Source organism: Centroberyx gerrardi, chromosome 5, assembly GCF_048128805.1.
Source record: "Centroberyx gerrardi isolate f3 chromosome 5, fCenGer3.hap1.cur.20231027, whole genome shotgun sequence".
NCBI classification, from domain to species: domain Eukaryota; kingdom Metazoa; phylum Chordata; class Actinopteri; order Beryciformes; family Berycidae; genus Centroberyx; species Centroberyx gerrardi.
Genome location: NC_136001.1, coordinates 27,845,196 through 27,859,793, shown reverse-complemented (window position 1 = coordinate 27,859,793; position 14,598 = coordinate 27,845,196). Strand labels below are relative to the sequence as shown.

At 44.2% G+C, this 14,598-nt stretch overlaps 1 protein-coding gene across 1 annotated transcript; it reads right to left on the bottom strand.

Moving 5' to 3' along the window:
* Positions 1-609: 609 nt before the first annotated feature.
* Positions 610-13,319, bottom strand: LOC139926979 (dysbindin-like). The gene is made up of 4 exons (XM_071918926.2): positions 12,987-13,319; positions 1,870-2,022; positions 1,643-1,786; positions 610-1,447 (listed from the first exon to the last, which is right to left on the bottom strand). The coding sequence occupies exons 1-4, from the start codon at positions 13,027-13,029 to the stop codon at positions 1,194-1,196; spliced, it is 594 nt and encodes a 197-aa protein (XP_071775027.2). The 5' UTR covers positions 13,030-13,319; the 3' UTR covers positions 610-1,193.
* Positions 13,320-14,598: the final 1,279 nt, after the last annotated feature.

The window sequence follows — 14,598 nt, the reverse complement described above, 5'->3', positions numbered from 1 at the left end:
GCGAAGAGAGAAGAGACCCTGCCCTTTTCACTTCACACACCCGCACACATGAACATAATCATGGGTTATGAGTGAGTGTGTGTGTAGGTGTGTGTATGTCAGTGTGTATTTATCTAAGCAGTTGATCTATGACCTTCAGCACATCAAGATGGCATACATTTTTCATAAGGAGTTGAATGAAGTTGAGCTGCATTCCTGGTAACAGTGATCAGGTGATTTATTGATCACACTACTGCTTAAGGGGCATTTCACTTCATTCTGCCTCATAGTTACTGAGACATAATTTGTATTATGTGAAAATAATCTTAATTCTTAAAAACAGATTGATGAGGAGATGCTGTCTAACTTGATTCCTGTGATTCTACATGCATCATTTGGGCTCAATACCCTGCAAGTTGAAGGTCTTTGAGGGTCTTTACACAAAGCTGTCCTGCAGGTTTTGGTTTTAGCTACTGAACAAGGACACCCCTAAACTTTCCCTGAAGCATTCTTCTTAACTGCTGACTTAAATGAGCTAAGTGCTTGTCTACAAACATCAGCGTAACCTGAATAACTTGAATTTTCTCAGAATTTTTATAGGAACACAAGAAGAACACATGTCTTTCTCTCTTCCTTTATTGTTCAAAGAAACCTTGTTAGAAATGTTGCTGAAAGTAGAGACAGAAAAGTGAGAAATTGCATCTGCAGGTTTATGTGCTGTTTTCAAAACCAGTAAGTGTAATAATGGGATATGCTTTATTACCAAAGTTACCACAATTGATACTTCATTCACTGATCAATTTTCATTCCAGACATTATTTTACCTTCCCGGGCCATGTTAATACTGTACAGAGTTCGGTAAGTTATGCTTACGATGCTGCGACCTCACTACGCATCAATTACAACTCCTGTGAAATAGGAAACAGGGAACAGTCTGTGTCCTCTAAAACATGAAACATGCCAAAACAAGAACGGAAACAGGACAAGATTTCTCTCTATGTACAGCTCAATGTCCCCTCCTCCAAAACACACACCACCCTACAACCCATAAATCAAAGGAAAGGTCAAGAGCAGTGATAAGAGCCAGTGTGTGGAAGACAGTGGCGTTCGAGAGGCCACTTTCAGCAGCACCCATCCCAAAGTCCATTCCTCTCCCCCTGCCTCTGTGTTACTACTGTGCTGGAGTTGAAGATCTGAGGGGGCGAGAGTGCCTCCTACGATGTCGATGGAGGTTTCACCTTCTCTCTCCCGGGGGGCGTGGCTCTCCGCAGGACGGCGCTGGCGTGTGTTTCCTCATCATCTGATTGGACGACGGGGGTGTCTCCCCCATTGTCATTGACGTTCTGGCTATAGGAGGAGGAGTTTGAAGAGGTGGAGGACATGCGGGACTTGGCGTCAAGACCCTCGAGGACGTGTCGAAAGAGACCGTTGCTGATGACTTCCTCGTTGTTGTTGTTGTTTCCTTGGACTATGAGTGAGATTAAAAACACATCATCATCAGGGAGGTCAGGTCAGATTTACACACTGGTTTCTTATACACTGTATGTATTTACTGCTGTAAAGCTGGTACCTTTCAACCGCTTTGATTACTTCTGCTGTGCTATATTTCACTGCTCTCTCTGGTCATATCTCTTAACCCCTATCCCTCTTCCATTCTCCATACCTGGCATCGGTGAGGCCAGCACCCCCTCTTCTCCCCCGGCGCTGAAGAAGACATCCAAGGCCTCCTGGTCGGGGATGTCTATCTGCTCCATCTGGTCCAGCATGTCCACGTTCACCTCCATGGACGAGATGCTGCCGATGGGAGCTGCAGGGGGAAGGGAGGTTTATGAGAGGACCTAAGCATGTGTGCGTGTATGTGTATATGGGAATTCTAGCAGTGGAACTCACGCCTCTTGTAGTCTCTGATGGTGAGGTGTGCGGAGGAGAGGTAGACGTCCACATCGTGCTGGAAGACCTCCTCGAAGAAACGCTGCCTCTCTTTCAGCTTGAGCTGCTGCGCTGCCTCCATGTCCGGCACCCTCTGGCCGTGCTCCGACTCCGCTGGCAATCACAACAGCAGGACAGGAGGTTAACTAGCAGCTCTGGTGGTGTTTTACACACACATACACACACACACACTGGGGTCAAAACCTTGTAGCCAGAAGGGGGAGACATTGAGCTACAAGTGAGAGAAAGCAGGAGTTGGTGCATCTGTAACCCATGTTGTTTTTCTTTTTTCTTGACTCTGCTGAGCTACTCTATTGAACATTAGATATTGTTGATATATTGAATGATATCGTTAACAAATGGCCACATACACCTATTTGCATTACTTTCTTTGTTACATCTCCAAAATCCACTGAACCTGCAACACCACGGATTATCATTCATTCCACTGACCTCTGCAGCCTTGTTTGTCTCTCAGGATGCTGATGAAAACAAACTGTCCAAATATCCACGCTGTACTGGCCTGTACCTTACTTAATCACTGCAGATCCACAGATTGCTTTGCAAAGGCGAGCCGTCAGTTCTCTTACTAAGTTAATCTTGTTTAAGATACCGTGCAATCCCATTTTCCACCTCATCAGCACCATTGTAATAAAGCAGAGTGCATGTCCCATGTACAAGTGGAGGGGTGGGTGCAGTGTGCAGAGTGTGACTGGGATGGAGGAGAAGGGAAAAAGCAGGTCTCAGTGAATTGACACACTGCAAATATCAGAGACTATGGTTACCATTGAGGAGACAGTACTTGAACTGAGACTGTGAGTGAGAGTGTTTTCGAAGAGGCGCCATCTAGTCTCTTAGCAGCGCCTACTGTCTGTGAGTGTTATGGAGACACAAACAGAGAGTTAACTTACAGCTAACAATACCACCAGGATCCCTGCCTGCCTCAACAGCTTATACTGCCTTTCATGGACTGGACCTTGAATAGCAATACCATGAATTGTTGTGTTTCAATAAAAGTGACTGCAATTATACACAGTAATTCCTGAGATTACTAATTTATTTTTAGCCGTCCTGGGCTGAGTTCACGTCTTATACATATTGTACATTAATTTGCATCCAGAAACAGAGACTATAGCCCTCAAGTGTTCTCTAAATGTCAAATGAACACTAGAATGAGCTCGCTTTGTTTAATGCAGTTTATATGAAGCATGTCTTTCAGCAAATATACTGAGGATGAACTGACAAATGATTCAGCCTTTGATCACAGTTCTACCAAAGTGCATTCCCACTTTGTTTCCTCCTCTACCTAAAATCCATATATTGAGCGTTCTTCAGACGAGAGTCTGACTTCCAAGGCATAATTAGAAGCTGCAGGCAGCAATTCAGCTAATTGGATGAGGCTTTTAAGCCTGGTTTAAATTGGGAATAATGTAAAGATTATCTGGCCTACTGGTTACCTATACAGCAGCTCTATAAATACACCAGTGAGAGGTGGAGAATGGAAACACGCTCAGCTCAGGATGTTTACAATACCACAAAAGGAAAATAGCTAGGATTCCAGGGATGCTCTGTTCTCCCAGAGGATGCAAGAGAGTCCCTTTTAACAACCTCACCGCTTCCTATTCCTTATTGTTCTGACGATGGCATGAATTCACAAGGAAAATTCAATAACGCTGTTAGCTACAGCCACAACTTGGTAACTACAGCAATCTGGACAAAATTGCTGCCACTGTAAAATCCAAAATGTGCGGAGGTGGCCTGAAAACAGCCACAGGTTGCCTTCTGTAGAGTGCTGCGTCAGCCCCGGCCCTCCCCATGAGTCCTGCCCAGGCACATGTCTGTGGTGACGGCAGGACACACGCCTGTCACAGCGGCTCTGCTCTGCCCCGGGTTGACAGCCCGCCTCCTGGGCACTGGGATCTAGCTGGCTCTGGGATCAGATAGGCAGACAGCTACGGGGGGGGGGAAGGGAGGGAGGGAGGGAGGGGAGAGCTCAACCCCTGGGTAGGACTGGCTGACAGCACCTGTGGGCGTACAGTATGCGGGCACAGGCAGAGATGGAAACACATTACCACCAGCACCCTAAACAAATTCACGAGGTTCAGAAGCAAAGTGACAGCAAAAAGTGAAGAGCTGAAAATATCTGCCTTGACACAGCGATCCCGCTGTTACGTGTTTGGTTCAAGTATAGGCATCACTGTGCTTTGGGCTTTTCCTCACGTTAATGCTTACTTCCTTGAATACATTAATTACATTTTGTTTGAATTCATAATTGGACACACTGTCATTGATCATAATAAGCCTCCTCAACATGATATTATCCAGTCAAATACTCCAAAGCTCCACTTCAGCAGACCCTGGTGTGTCATCAGCACTACTGCACAGACTGACCAATTAGTTTTGTCAATCATTTTATCAATTGAACAAATGATCAAACATTCTTCAATCCCTCCAGCAAAGCTTTGGCCTTCGAGGCCAGAACTTTTTTTTCCCACCGTCATTTCCAGCTTGTCTTTTCTGAAAGGTTAAGTCATTTCCAGCACTGCTCTTTACATAACCTGAACGAGAGAGGAGGAGGGTGTCACTATAAGCCCCCTGCAGGAAGTGCGATGTGAGTGATGAAGTTACGATTATGCAAGGAAGGAGACTGACTGAGGCACTCAGGCACTCACAGTCAGGGTACGACTGCTCTTTTTACAAGTTGGTATCTTGGAAAGGATTAGCTGTACTTATTAGCGCGGGGACTATGGGCATGAAAGTGATGACCAAATGGACATCTTTTGTCAGTATACTATATGGCAGTTCTCGCTGGAGGGATCTGTGCGCTAGGAGCTGACATTGTTGGCATTTGAGTCTATATATGTGTGTGAGTTTGTGTTTGTGAGTGTGTGCATGCGTGTGTACGTGTGCGCGGGGCTTTCCTCTCCTTACACTCTTACACAATCTGAAATGCCATTGTCTATAGACTCATAAGGAAGCAAAGGGAGCCACGCTGACAAGTTAGATGTCAGTAGCAATTTGGAGCTGGCCTGTTTGAAATGTGTGTTCAGATGCAAGTTTTATGGAGGCATCACAACATGTTAGAGGTCTCTGTGGTCAGGCCCTGGTCTAGGATACTGTGGTAAACAAAACATAGGATTTGTAGTGGATGAATGGCTATCTTTCCTTTTCTCTCAAAAGGAGAGCAGACAGGAGTAAAATGGTGTTGCAACAGTCTCAAAGAAAACTATGTGTTTTATAACAGTACAACCTTGATCAAATGTCAGCTTGCTCATTTTCTAACCCTTATGGAATTGCTTTTTCCACACAATTGAACACTGATCGATTGCTGCATTGATTGCTTCTACTTAGAGGCCCATCTAAAGATGCTAAAGATGTATATTCTCAAATTGATTTTGCTACCCTATCCAGTTCTTTTACCATCGAATCACCTTGATCAATAAGGCTTCCCTAAGCCGCAGATGACCCCAGTGACCTCTGATTAGTGCAACCAGACACAAGGGAAAACACTTGGTCACAAAACAGCAGGGTCACAATGTCCAGTACTGATGAGATCACATTTCCGGTCAGTCACATCCCCACCCCAACCCCAACCCTTTAGTTTCATACCACAAGACATCCAATGTGGCTGCCAGCAGCCTATACAGAGTGTCTATTCAGGAGGAGGAGAAAGGAGGGAGGCTGGGAGAAGATGGGGATAAACAAGATGGAGGCACATTGTCCGACGGTCTATGAGCTTGACCTGAGATTCTGCAAGAAATGTTTTTTTTATTGCTCTTTTTCATAGTCTTGCCTTTCTCTCTCTCACCCTTGACTTGACCTCTTTCTTTCTTTCTTTCTTTCTTTCTTTCTTTCTTTCTTTCTTTCTTTCTTTCTTCCTTCCTTCCTCTGAGTGCTGTGGGAGTTGAGGAAGGGGGTCGTAGATCAGGGCTCAGTCCCAGCTGGACGTGTGGAATGACTGGAACAGAGAGAAAGATAGAGACAGACAGACAGAGAGAGAGAGGGCCGGACGTGTCTGTGTGCCGCTCTGCCTCCCCACATAAAGACAAACCCAGATCCCCCGCTCTGGGGGCAGAGACAGAAAGAGCCCATTCAGAGCCAGACAAAAGCAGGGATGTAAGGGAGCGGGACTGGCCTGCACTCCTTAGACATGATGCCAGTGACAGGAAATCATTTTAGGTGCACTCACCTAAACTCACCTTTTTATTTGTGAAATAGAGCTTACCCGCCATTTAAAACCAGTGTAACCCTTGTGGTATATACAGACTAAGTATTTCTGTTAAGTTCCTTTTACTTTGCAGTGCTTTGTAACTTTGTAAACATTAGTAGTAGTAGTAGTAGTAGTATTTTTATTATTCTGATTATTCTGATTTTTATTTTTATTATTATTATTAGTAGTAGTAGTAGTAGTAGTAGTAGCATTGTTGTTGTTGTTATTGTCAACATTTATTATTATTATTGTTCAATATGCAGCATCATAAATCATATCAGTTGTAGTTACAATAAATACATTTCTATTCAAGAAAGTAAAAGACACATATGTTTTTTTCTTTCTTTCTTTGTTTTTCAGATTCACTTGATTGTCACTGTTTCATAGCAGCCTTTATTTGAACTCTGCATTACTAGATGGAGTTTAGTGATGGAAAACTATCACATCAGATATACAGTATGGTTGCAAATGGGCACTTCTGCCACCCTGCATTCAGTGGCCTTTCATTTTGTTACAATTAGAAAACTGCATTACGATAGCAAAGACTTCATCAGAAAACCAATCACAGTTGCCCACAGATATAAAGCATCATCATCCTCACATGATGATGCAGTGAAATATACAATGTTCTACTGTCTTCAGTCTGGAGTCTGTGGTGCGCTGTCTGCTAAAGGCCACATTTTCCAGTGTACAAAGCATAAAATACGGTGAATCAGCTCACTTTCTGTAGCCATTTACCCTGAATGTATGCTGGTGTTTGCAGAAATGTCCTTGTCATTTTGTTCCGCATGCCATGCATTACTAGTCTGTCCTGTGGCTCTTTTCACTGTCACGTTTGCAAGGACAGGACCCTGAAATCACTGTTTGGTTTCAAAGTGCCGACTGCTTATACAGTAAAGGGAAGATATTGATTTGGGGGCTATATTGAAGGGATACAAGGTCTGCCATTAGCCCACCACTGTGCCAAATGAAAATGTGAGTTCAGAGGCAGACGCCCCTGTGGCAGGAAGAGCGAAGGCTGGGACACACAGAAGGCATTTGGGAACACGGCGGAGAAGATTGCCTCTCCAGATGATCCGCTTGTTTTTAGATTTCTTGGTTGACTGGAGAAGCTCTGGCTGCCATCCCTTAATAAACAGTAGTTAAACAGAAAGCCCAGTGGGAGCCATCATTTCCTCCTCCACTTTGATTATAGACTAGTGTGCCAGACCCTCACGTTGAGGGATTCTGCACAACCAAGCTGAGGTTGTTACTGAAAAATGGTTTCCCTATACAAATGTATGAGGTAATCCCTGTTTAAATTACTCCGGTGGTGAAGACTACCAGGACATCCTGCCATGTTTTACCTCTGCCACTATATTAACAGATGGACTGTCAAGACAAAACACCCGGCACTGCAGTGACAGTGGGACTAGTTCAAATTGTCCAGATCTTCTGTAATATTATTAGATCTCCCCCTATCCCCCACACACTATCACCACATACATACACACTTAATTTAAATTAATTTAATTTAATTTAATTTAATCTGATTCAATTCAATTCAACTTGTTTTATTGGTACGATTGTCACATCAAGAATATTGTCCCTCTCAAGACAATGGGAGTTGAACACACCAAAAAAAGAAAAATAAATAGCAGTAAAGAACTGCTCTGATCCACATCTGTGTGTGTGTGTGTTTTGTTAATGAAGGCTGTGGGTTGCTGCGTAAACATCTCCCAAACGCAGACCCTCAGTATCAGTTTAGTGCTCTCTCTCTATTCTCTCTCTCTCTCTCTCTCTCTCTCTCTCTCTCTCTCTCTCTCTGTGCGTGTGTGATATTGAAAATAGGAGACATGGATCTCCTGCTGGCACTGAACCAGCCAGCACTCCTGATGATCGCTGAGACGGACCTGAACCACTGACATAACACTGTTTGGGCTGAAGGGAGGCGACTAGACCACCTGCCCTTTCCATCCAGACACTTTGTGGTGGTCAGAGGAGAGAGATTTTGTTTCACATGGACCGGCTCCCAGCTGCGACAACAGAGAGAGAGAGTGGTGCAGGAGAAGGGAGTGAGCGGCTGAAAACACAGAAAGGAGTGGAGGAGAAAAGGTCAGGAAGGGAAGCAACGCTAGTGGAGAGACGGGGAATGAGGAGGAGGATGATGCAAGCAAAAAAATCTAGAGTAAGATGAGGGAGACAGGTTAGCCAAAAAGAGGGAGTCAATCAATATGACGGTGTGGATAGAAGAGATGGAGAGTCTAGAGAGACAGGAATCTGTATGTGCTCATTAGAGAAGGAAGACGTCTTGCTGTTTTCACTGAGTGTCTCTTCCGTGCCTCGCAGCATAAAGTCAGCCACAACAGCAGCAGGCTGCTAACAGTCTACAGCTGGCCATTAGCAGATCAGCCTGTTTGCCAAGGCTGTTAAAAACCTGATGTGTCTCAGGTCTAATGGCTGGTTGGCTACAGGTAGAAGAACCATCCTGCTCTGACAACAGGAGCAGAGGTGCAGCCATAAAATGCGAAGAAATGCAAAAGTAGCTTAGCACACACCATTAAAACAATGCTAATGAATCACTTCAGTTAAAAAGTCCTTCATCACATCATGGTCAGCTAAAATAAAAGGCACTTGAACGGTTGCGCTTCCTGGTGTCTAGACACACTTGTGATTGCAGTTTCCAAAATGTTGTGTGACATGCAGGAATTCTGTCTATTTCTCAGCCGTCTCAAGGACAGGCAGAAAACTTAATATGCCAATATAAACTGAGCGGAACAGTCAGGTGCCCCCTCTTGTAAAATGGACATTAATATCTTTGGAAAGTACGCTGTTGCTTAGTCTCACACTTTTATTTTCGCTTTCTCTCACTCCCCTGTTTTGTCTCCAAAAGCTGCCATCTACACTGGGCTCCAATTGCGAGGTTAGTGAATTATTTATGGCAAGTGTTGATGTGTTTTGTGTGTGTGTGTGTGTGTGTGTGTGTGTGTGTGTGTGTGTGTGTGTGTGTTTGTGCATGACTGTGTGCGTGCATGATTGTGTGCGTGTGTGCCTGTGTGTCAGTGTATGTGTGTGTGTGTGTGTGTCTTCATGTGTGTATGTGTCTGCCTATTTTCACCAGGGTGAAGCAGTGCCCAGCACCATCATCACTTACCCGACTCTGTAAACACAACAATGACATCATTGTTAACCCCCTCCTGCCCCCCCCAGCCCCCAGATTAAACCCAGACTGACAATAGGACTGTTTGTAGGTCAATGTCCTGTCCCACTGCCCTCTATAAAGCCCACAAGCAGACTGCCATGAGCTCTGATCAACACACAACAGGCTTCAGCAGTTGGCGACACTGTGCCATGCACATGCTTTTCTACATTTACAACTAGCAGATGCTCTTAATCCTTATGACTTGACAGTGACTGCACTGTAAAATGGGATTAAACTTTTATTCAAGCATTACAAGCGGCCAATAATAATGACTGCAAGGGCAAAAAGCTACAGTGCCACAGACAGTAGCAAAAATATCTGTCTCCCTGGAATATTTATCACCAGCGAGGCAACTAGTCTAATAATGAGGTACAAGCAAAGCAAAGGATTGAGAGAGTTTTCTTGTTTGTTCACCTTGGAAAAGATCGTTTCCTGGATTGCATGTGAGAGAGACATACTGTATATGAGCTGAACTCAGACACTCCCTTCGCATTTTTGTCTGATGATGGAATTCATAATCTTAGTCATATTCTAAAACCTTTATCTGTCCAGGGAAGGAAGGTTGACTGAGTGCACACTCTCTTTTTCAGCAACGCCCTGCTTCACATCCACACAGTCTGCAACCACAGTCAGCTGGGTGTTCAGTGCCTTGCTCAAGGGCACGTCAGCTCAGCTCACCTCGTTCACTTTCCCCACCCCAGTATCCACATGATAACTCGTGAGCCCCTTGCTGAAAACACTCCCTGCCGCTCCTGGAAAGGCTTTTGCTGCCCTTCCCCATATTTGTGAGGGAGGATCAATGCTATTCTCAATTCAGCTGGGAGAACCACTGGAATGTTTGGTGAAACTCAGCGCAATACCTCTGGTTTTAATCCTGCATTTGTTTAGTCTAAGAGAACGGGTGTGCGATACAAGCGGCCAAAACTGAAATGAAATTCCTGTCGGTTCATTGTTGTTGCTGATTAAAAGCCTGTTTCAGCCATAATACATATGAACTCTGTTTTACCCCAGCTTTTGGTGCGATTGATTTTCCAAGAATAATTCTCTCCATGGCCTTGAGTTCATTACCTATCTGGTTGTAATACTTGGTTTAGATTTGAATCCCTAAAAGCCCTCATCCCCTCTGCTGAGCAAAAGCCCCGCTGCTGAAACCCCTATTCACCATATGCCTTCAGGCTTGAGCCCATGCTCTTTTTTTGGTATTCATCACTTTACAGTGCTATATTTACACTACATGGAATCAGTGTCCTCCCAATGACATCAGTGCCTCAGTGGACAAATTCCAACTCATTAACTGACCAATCGTGTGAATTTGTGCGACACTGTTTAGACTTTCGGGATATGTGTGCACATGATGAATCGCCGCTGTTTTTTCTGTGTAGGGCCCCTTGGCAGTCGGCCTATGCCTGGAGGCGTTGCTCTGTCTGTACATAGAATATTCTGTTGAACAGTGAGGAGATGGATTTGTTAGGGAACTAATGAGAGGAGCTGGTCTGTGTCCCAAGGGCTACACAGCTTAGAGGGTTGGACAAAGAATAGATGGGAACCTCATTCAGGCAGTTCAGTCAAGGCTGTTTAGTATAATCGCACACACACACACACACATGCACACACAATTACCTTAAAACACTTACATGCCACGGGACATTACTTGTAATACAAATAATCTGTGGATTTGCACCAAATGAGCTTTTCTCACAGTGGTAAGCGATGATCCTATCAGTATCTCTGCTGTTTCTTACAGAGCTTAACAAGGCATGGTATTCTAAACAGCAACAACAGTGATTGTTGTAAGCTCAGAACAATATCTTTCGGCTGGTCATGTTCTGCTGTAAATACGCCTTTTTATGATGCGTATATCATGTATATCTGTCCTTGTTCTGGTATGCCTGAATGCCATCAAATGCGTCACCCAAAAAAAAGGCCAAACATTGTTAATAATATTGCAGTCTTAGCTTGAAAATGATTGCATTTTTCAGCAATATTTTTTAACACAAAGCGTGACCCAAACCTGGGTAATTAAGAGAAATTCAGCCTCAGTCTCAAGCCAATTTGGTTCCATTTGTGTCCCATCAGGTTTGTGCAAAACAAAAAATCAAGCTCCAACGGGCAGCCGCTAGCAGCAAGCAGATAAAAGAGATACATATACTGCCCTCAGAGTGTGATGAATTAAAGATACAAGCAGTGCATGATATGGATTTCACCCCTCTAATTTACTCGTTAAACAGCGTCTCACTCCTCAGTCTTATCTGGGTCGTGTCCGAGGGGACAGAGCTAAGAATACACGGAGAATACAAAGAGCCCCCTTCACCTCCCGACATCCTGCCTGCCATCGAACTCCGTAACACGCTGACAACAGCTGGTCAATCCTTCACTCCACAACACACCAGTGTGCCACTGTCTGGCACAACATTCCCACGCAATCAAGACGCGGCAGGCTGGACTGCGGAGGCGCGGAGGCCGGGGCAGAGCAACAGATGGGAGACGTCTTCTCTCGAGTCACAGTCTGATCCTGTTGAGCCTCGCGAAATCACACACTGATCTCACCGGGACTAATTCAGTTTCCAGCCTGTGTGTCCTATCTGGGTTGGTGTGTCTCTAGGACAGCCTGCAGACCCCGCTGCAGTCAATCCGGACCGATGAGATCTACAGAGCGCAATCTCATTAGGAATAAGAGATCTTTGTCTGGTGCTCTGTGGTGGCCCCAATCCAGGCCTCCATCAGTGTGTGTGTGTGTGTGTGTGTGTGTGTGTGTATGCATCCCTGTGTTTGTGCATTAATGTGTGTGTGTGTGTGTGTGTGTGTGTGTGAATGAGTGTTTGTGTGTGAGTGTGACCCATTCATTTGGTATTAGTGAACATTACTCATGGTGATGATTCAACATTCCTGTCTGATTTTGGCTGCCACAGCACTTCCACCGGCCCGCGTCACTTCAGGGAACATCAACAACGGCAGCTATTTAACACTTTGGCTCAACAGTCAGAGCTGTCAAACCACACTCTGTCTCTCTGTCCCATATACAGCTTATGCCTCATACACACACCAGCAGCGATGTAGTGCTAAATAAAAAGGAGGGCAAACAACAATCACCTATATAAACAAAAAACAATGAAATGGTCAGAAAAGCATTCATCTTTTGGCTTTTTGTTTCCTTAAAATTCCCTATCTCCACATAGCTAACATCAGTTTGATACTACTTACTATGATGTATACTGTGAATTTCATATTACACAGATTTATGTCAACCTTAAAAGGTGAGTAATCTCTTTTCTGCAAATAAAAAGGAGAGAAAACTGAGTTTAGATCCCTACACACCACAGACACACATGCACACACACATACAATGAGACACACAAAACTATGAGAGCCATGCACACACGTTGTACACATGCATACACACACACAAATACACTGTGGTTGTGGCTTTGGTTTGCATTTCTCGGCATTAAACACACACAATCTGTGTGTGTGTATGCATGCACATTACTTCTGACAGCCAAATATGGAGGGGAAGTTTCTCCACTCTAACATCCTGTTCTACATGTAGGTGTGAAAGATGTATACACGCCGGTAGTACTTCTGTGGGTAGATTTCAAAATATTCACAAAAACTAAAAGTCAAGTTTCTGTACAAGCATTTTTTTCAAGTTGTGAAGCAGGAACAAAGGACAGGCTGAGTGTTACTCACAGGGTAGGCGTTTGTTTTGGAGGTTGGCTGCTGAGGAGCTCATGTTGCTGGAGAGTCGGAGGAGACGGGGAGCTTCACACAGACCCAGGAACAGAGGGGATCAGTGTCTAATGGTCAGTCAGCCCTCTGGACGTTCAGCAGAGAGGCCGGGATCCACCACAGATCATCTCCCGCCTCCTCTGCCCGGACGGACTCGAGGTCGACTCCAAACTGATTGATGCTGACTGCCACACTGCACTCTCTCTCCCTCCTTTCCCTGTTTCCCCCAGTGGACTCTGGCTGCTGAGCCACTTGGATGAGGCGAGAAACAAGTTTAGGGCTTTGTGGAGCGTACCAACTGACCACTGACGGGGAGGGGGGAGGAGCAGAGAGTGAGCGAGGAAGGGATTGAGAAGAGGGAAGGGAGGACTTTATGTAACCCAGTGGAAAATACCAAGGAAAGACAGACACATGCCTTTGTTATTTTTGGTCTCCCATACACACCGTCTCTCTCTCTCTCTCTCTCTCTCTCTCTCTCTCTCTCTCTCTCTCTCTCTCTCTCTCTCTCTCTCTCTCTCTCTCTCTCTCTCTCACGCTCTCTTGCTCTCTCTCCTTTTTATTGCAGACTCTTGTGTTTCACCTTCAGGGTCAATTGATGTCCAAAAAGCTGCATGACAAGACACATTATTGGAATAACACTGACATTATTAACAAATCAAATTATTTTTTTTCAGGTTTCTTCACAGAGCACATATGCTACTGTTCCTCTCAGAGAAAAAAATGCTGAATTTAGATACTTAATGTATAATTCAAGTAATGGCATTCCCTCATTCTATATTTTATCAGGACAGCCAGGTGGAACATCCCAGGACAGCATAGTGTGTGGGGAATCATTATTGAATGATAACAAGGAAGGACCTTTCCTTTGCATCCAAGGTTCCTAATCTTTAAAAATAATGGACCTACAATGGCATATTATGAAAACTGAATCCTTTGGGTAAAATGTTGAGATGATGTCTTCAAATCTCATTATATAAAGGCTGCAAGTTGGAATTGATGAGTTAATATTTTTAGTGGAAAATAGAAACATCATCCAAACATTAATAGCACCTTTTTCAATATTTGTGAGTTCTTTCTAGATGCACACAAACACTCACACAAACACTAAAAGGCTCTCCTCAGTTCATAGCCTGCTGCTGTTATTTGTGATGGTAAAGATCCATTTGTGTGTTTTCCCCAAACACTGTGGTAATAGTCCTGTAACTTTAGAGCTATTGTTTTCCAATAAAGATGAGTCATATTTGCTCACAATACAATTTTCAAATAGTGAGAGGAAGTGCATTACACATACATACGGGAAGAGGAGCCAAGAAAACTGGCAGGCCATGGTGTAATATCTGTGTGCTTGACACCATCTAGTGGTGAATAGATGCCAGTTCCGTTTCACCAAATGCTAGACTTGCTGATTACACAATATTTGCATGCAGCATTACATCATTGCACTTTCTGAAAACCGCATAGGCTTTTGAAAGAGGCTTTTGAAGAGTATCTCCTTCCTCCTTCCTTCAAGTTCCAGTATGTATTTTCAACAGTGCATGCAAAAGAAAAAAGAATGTTATCATTTCGAATGTCA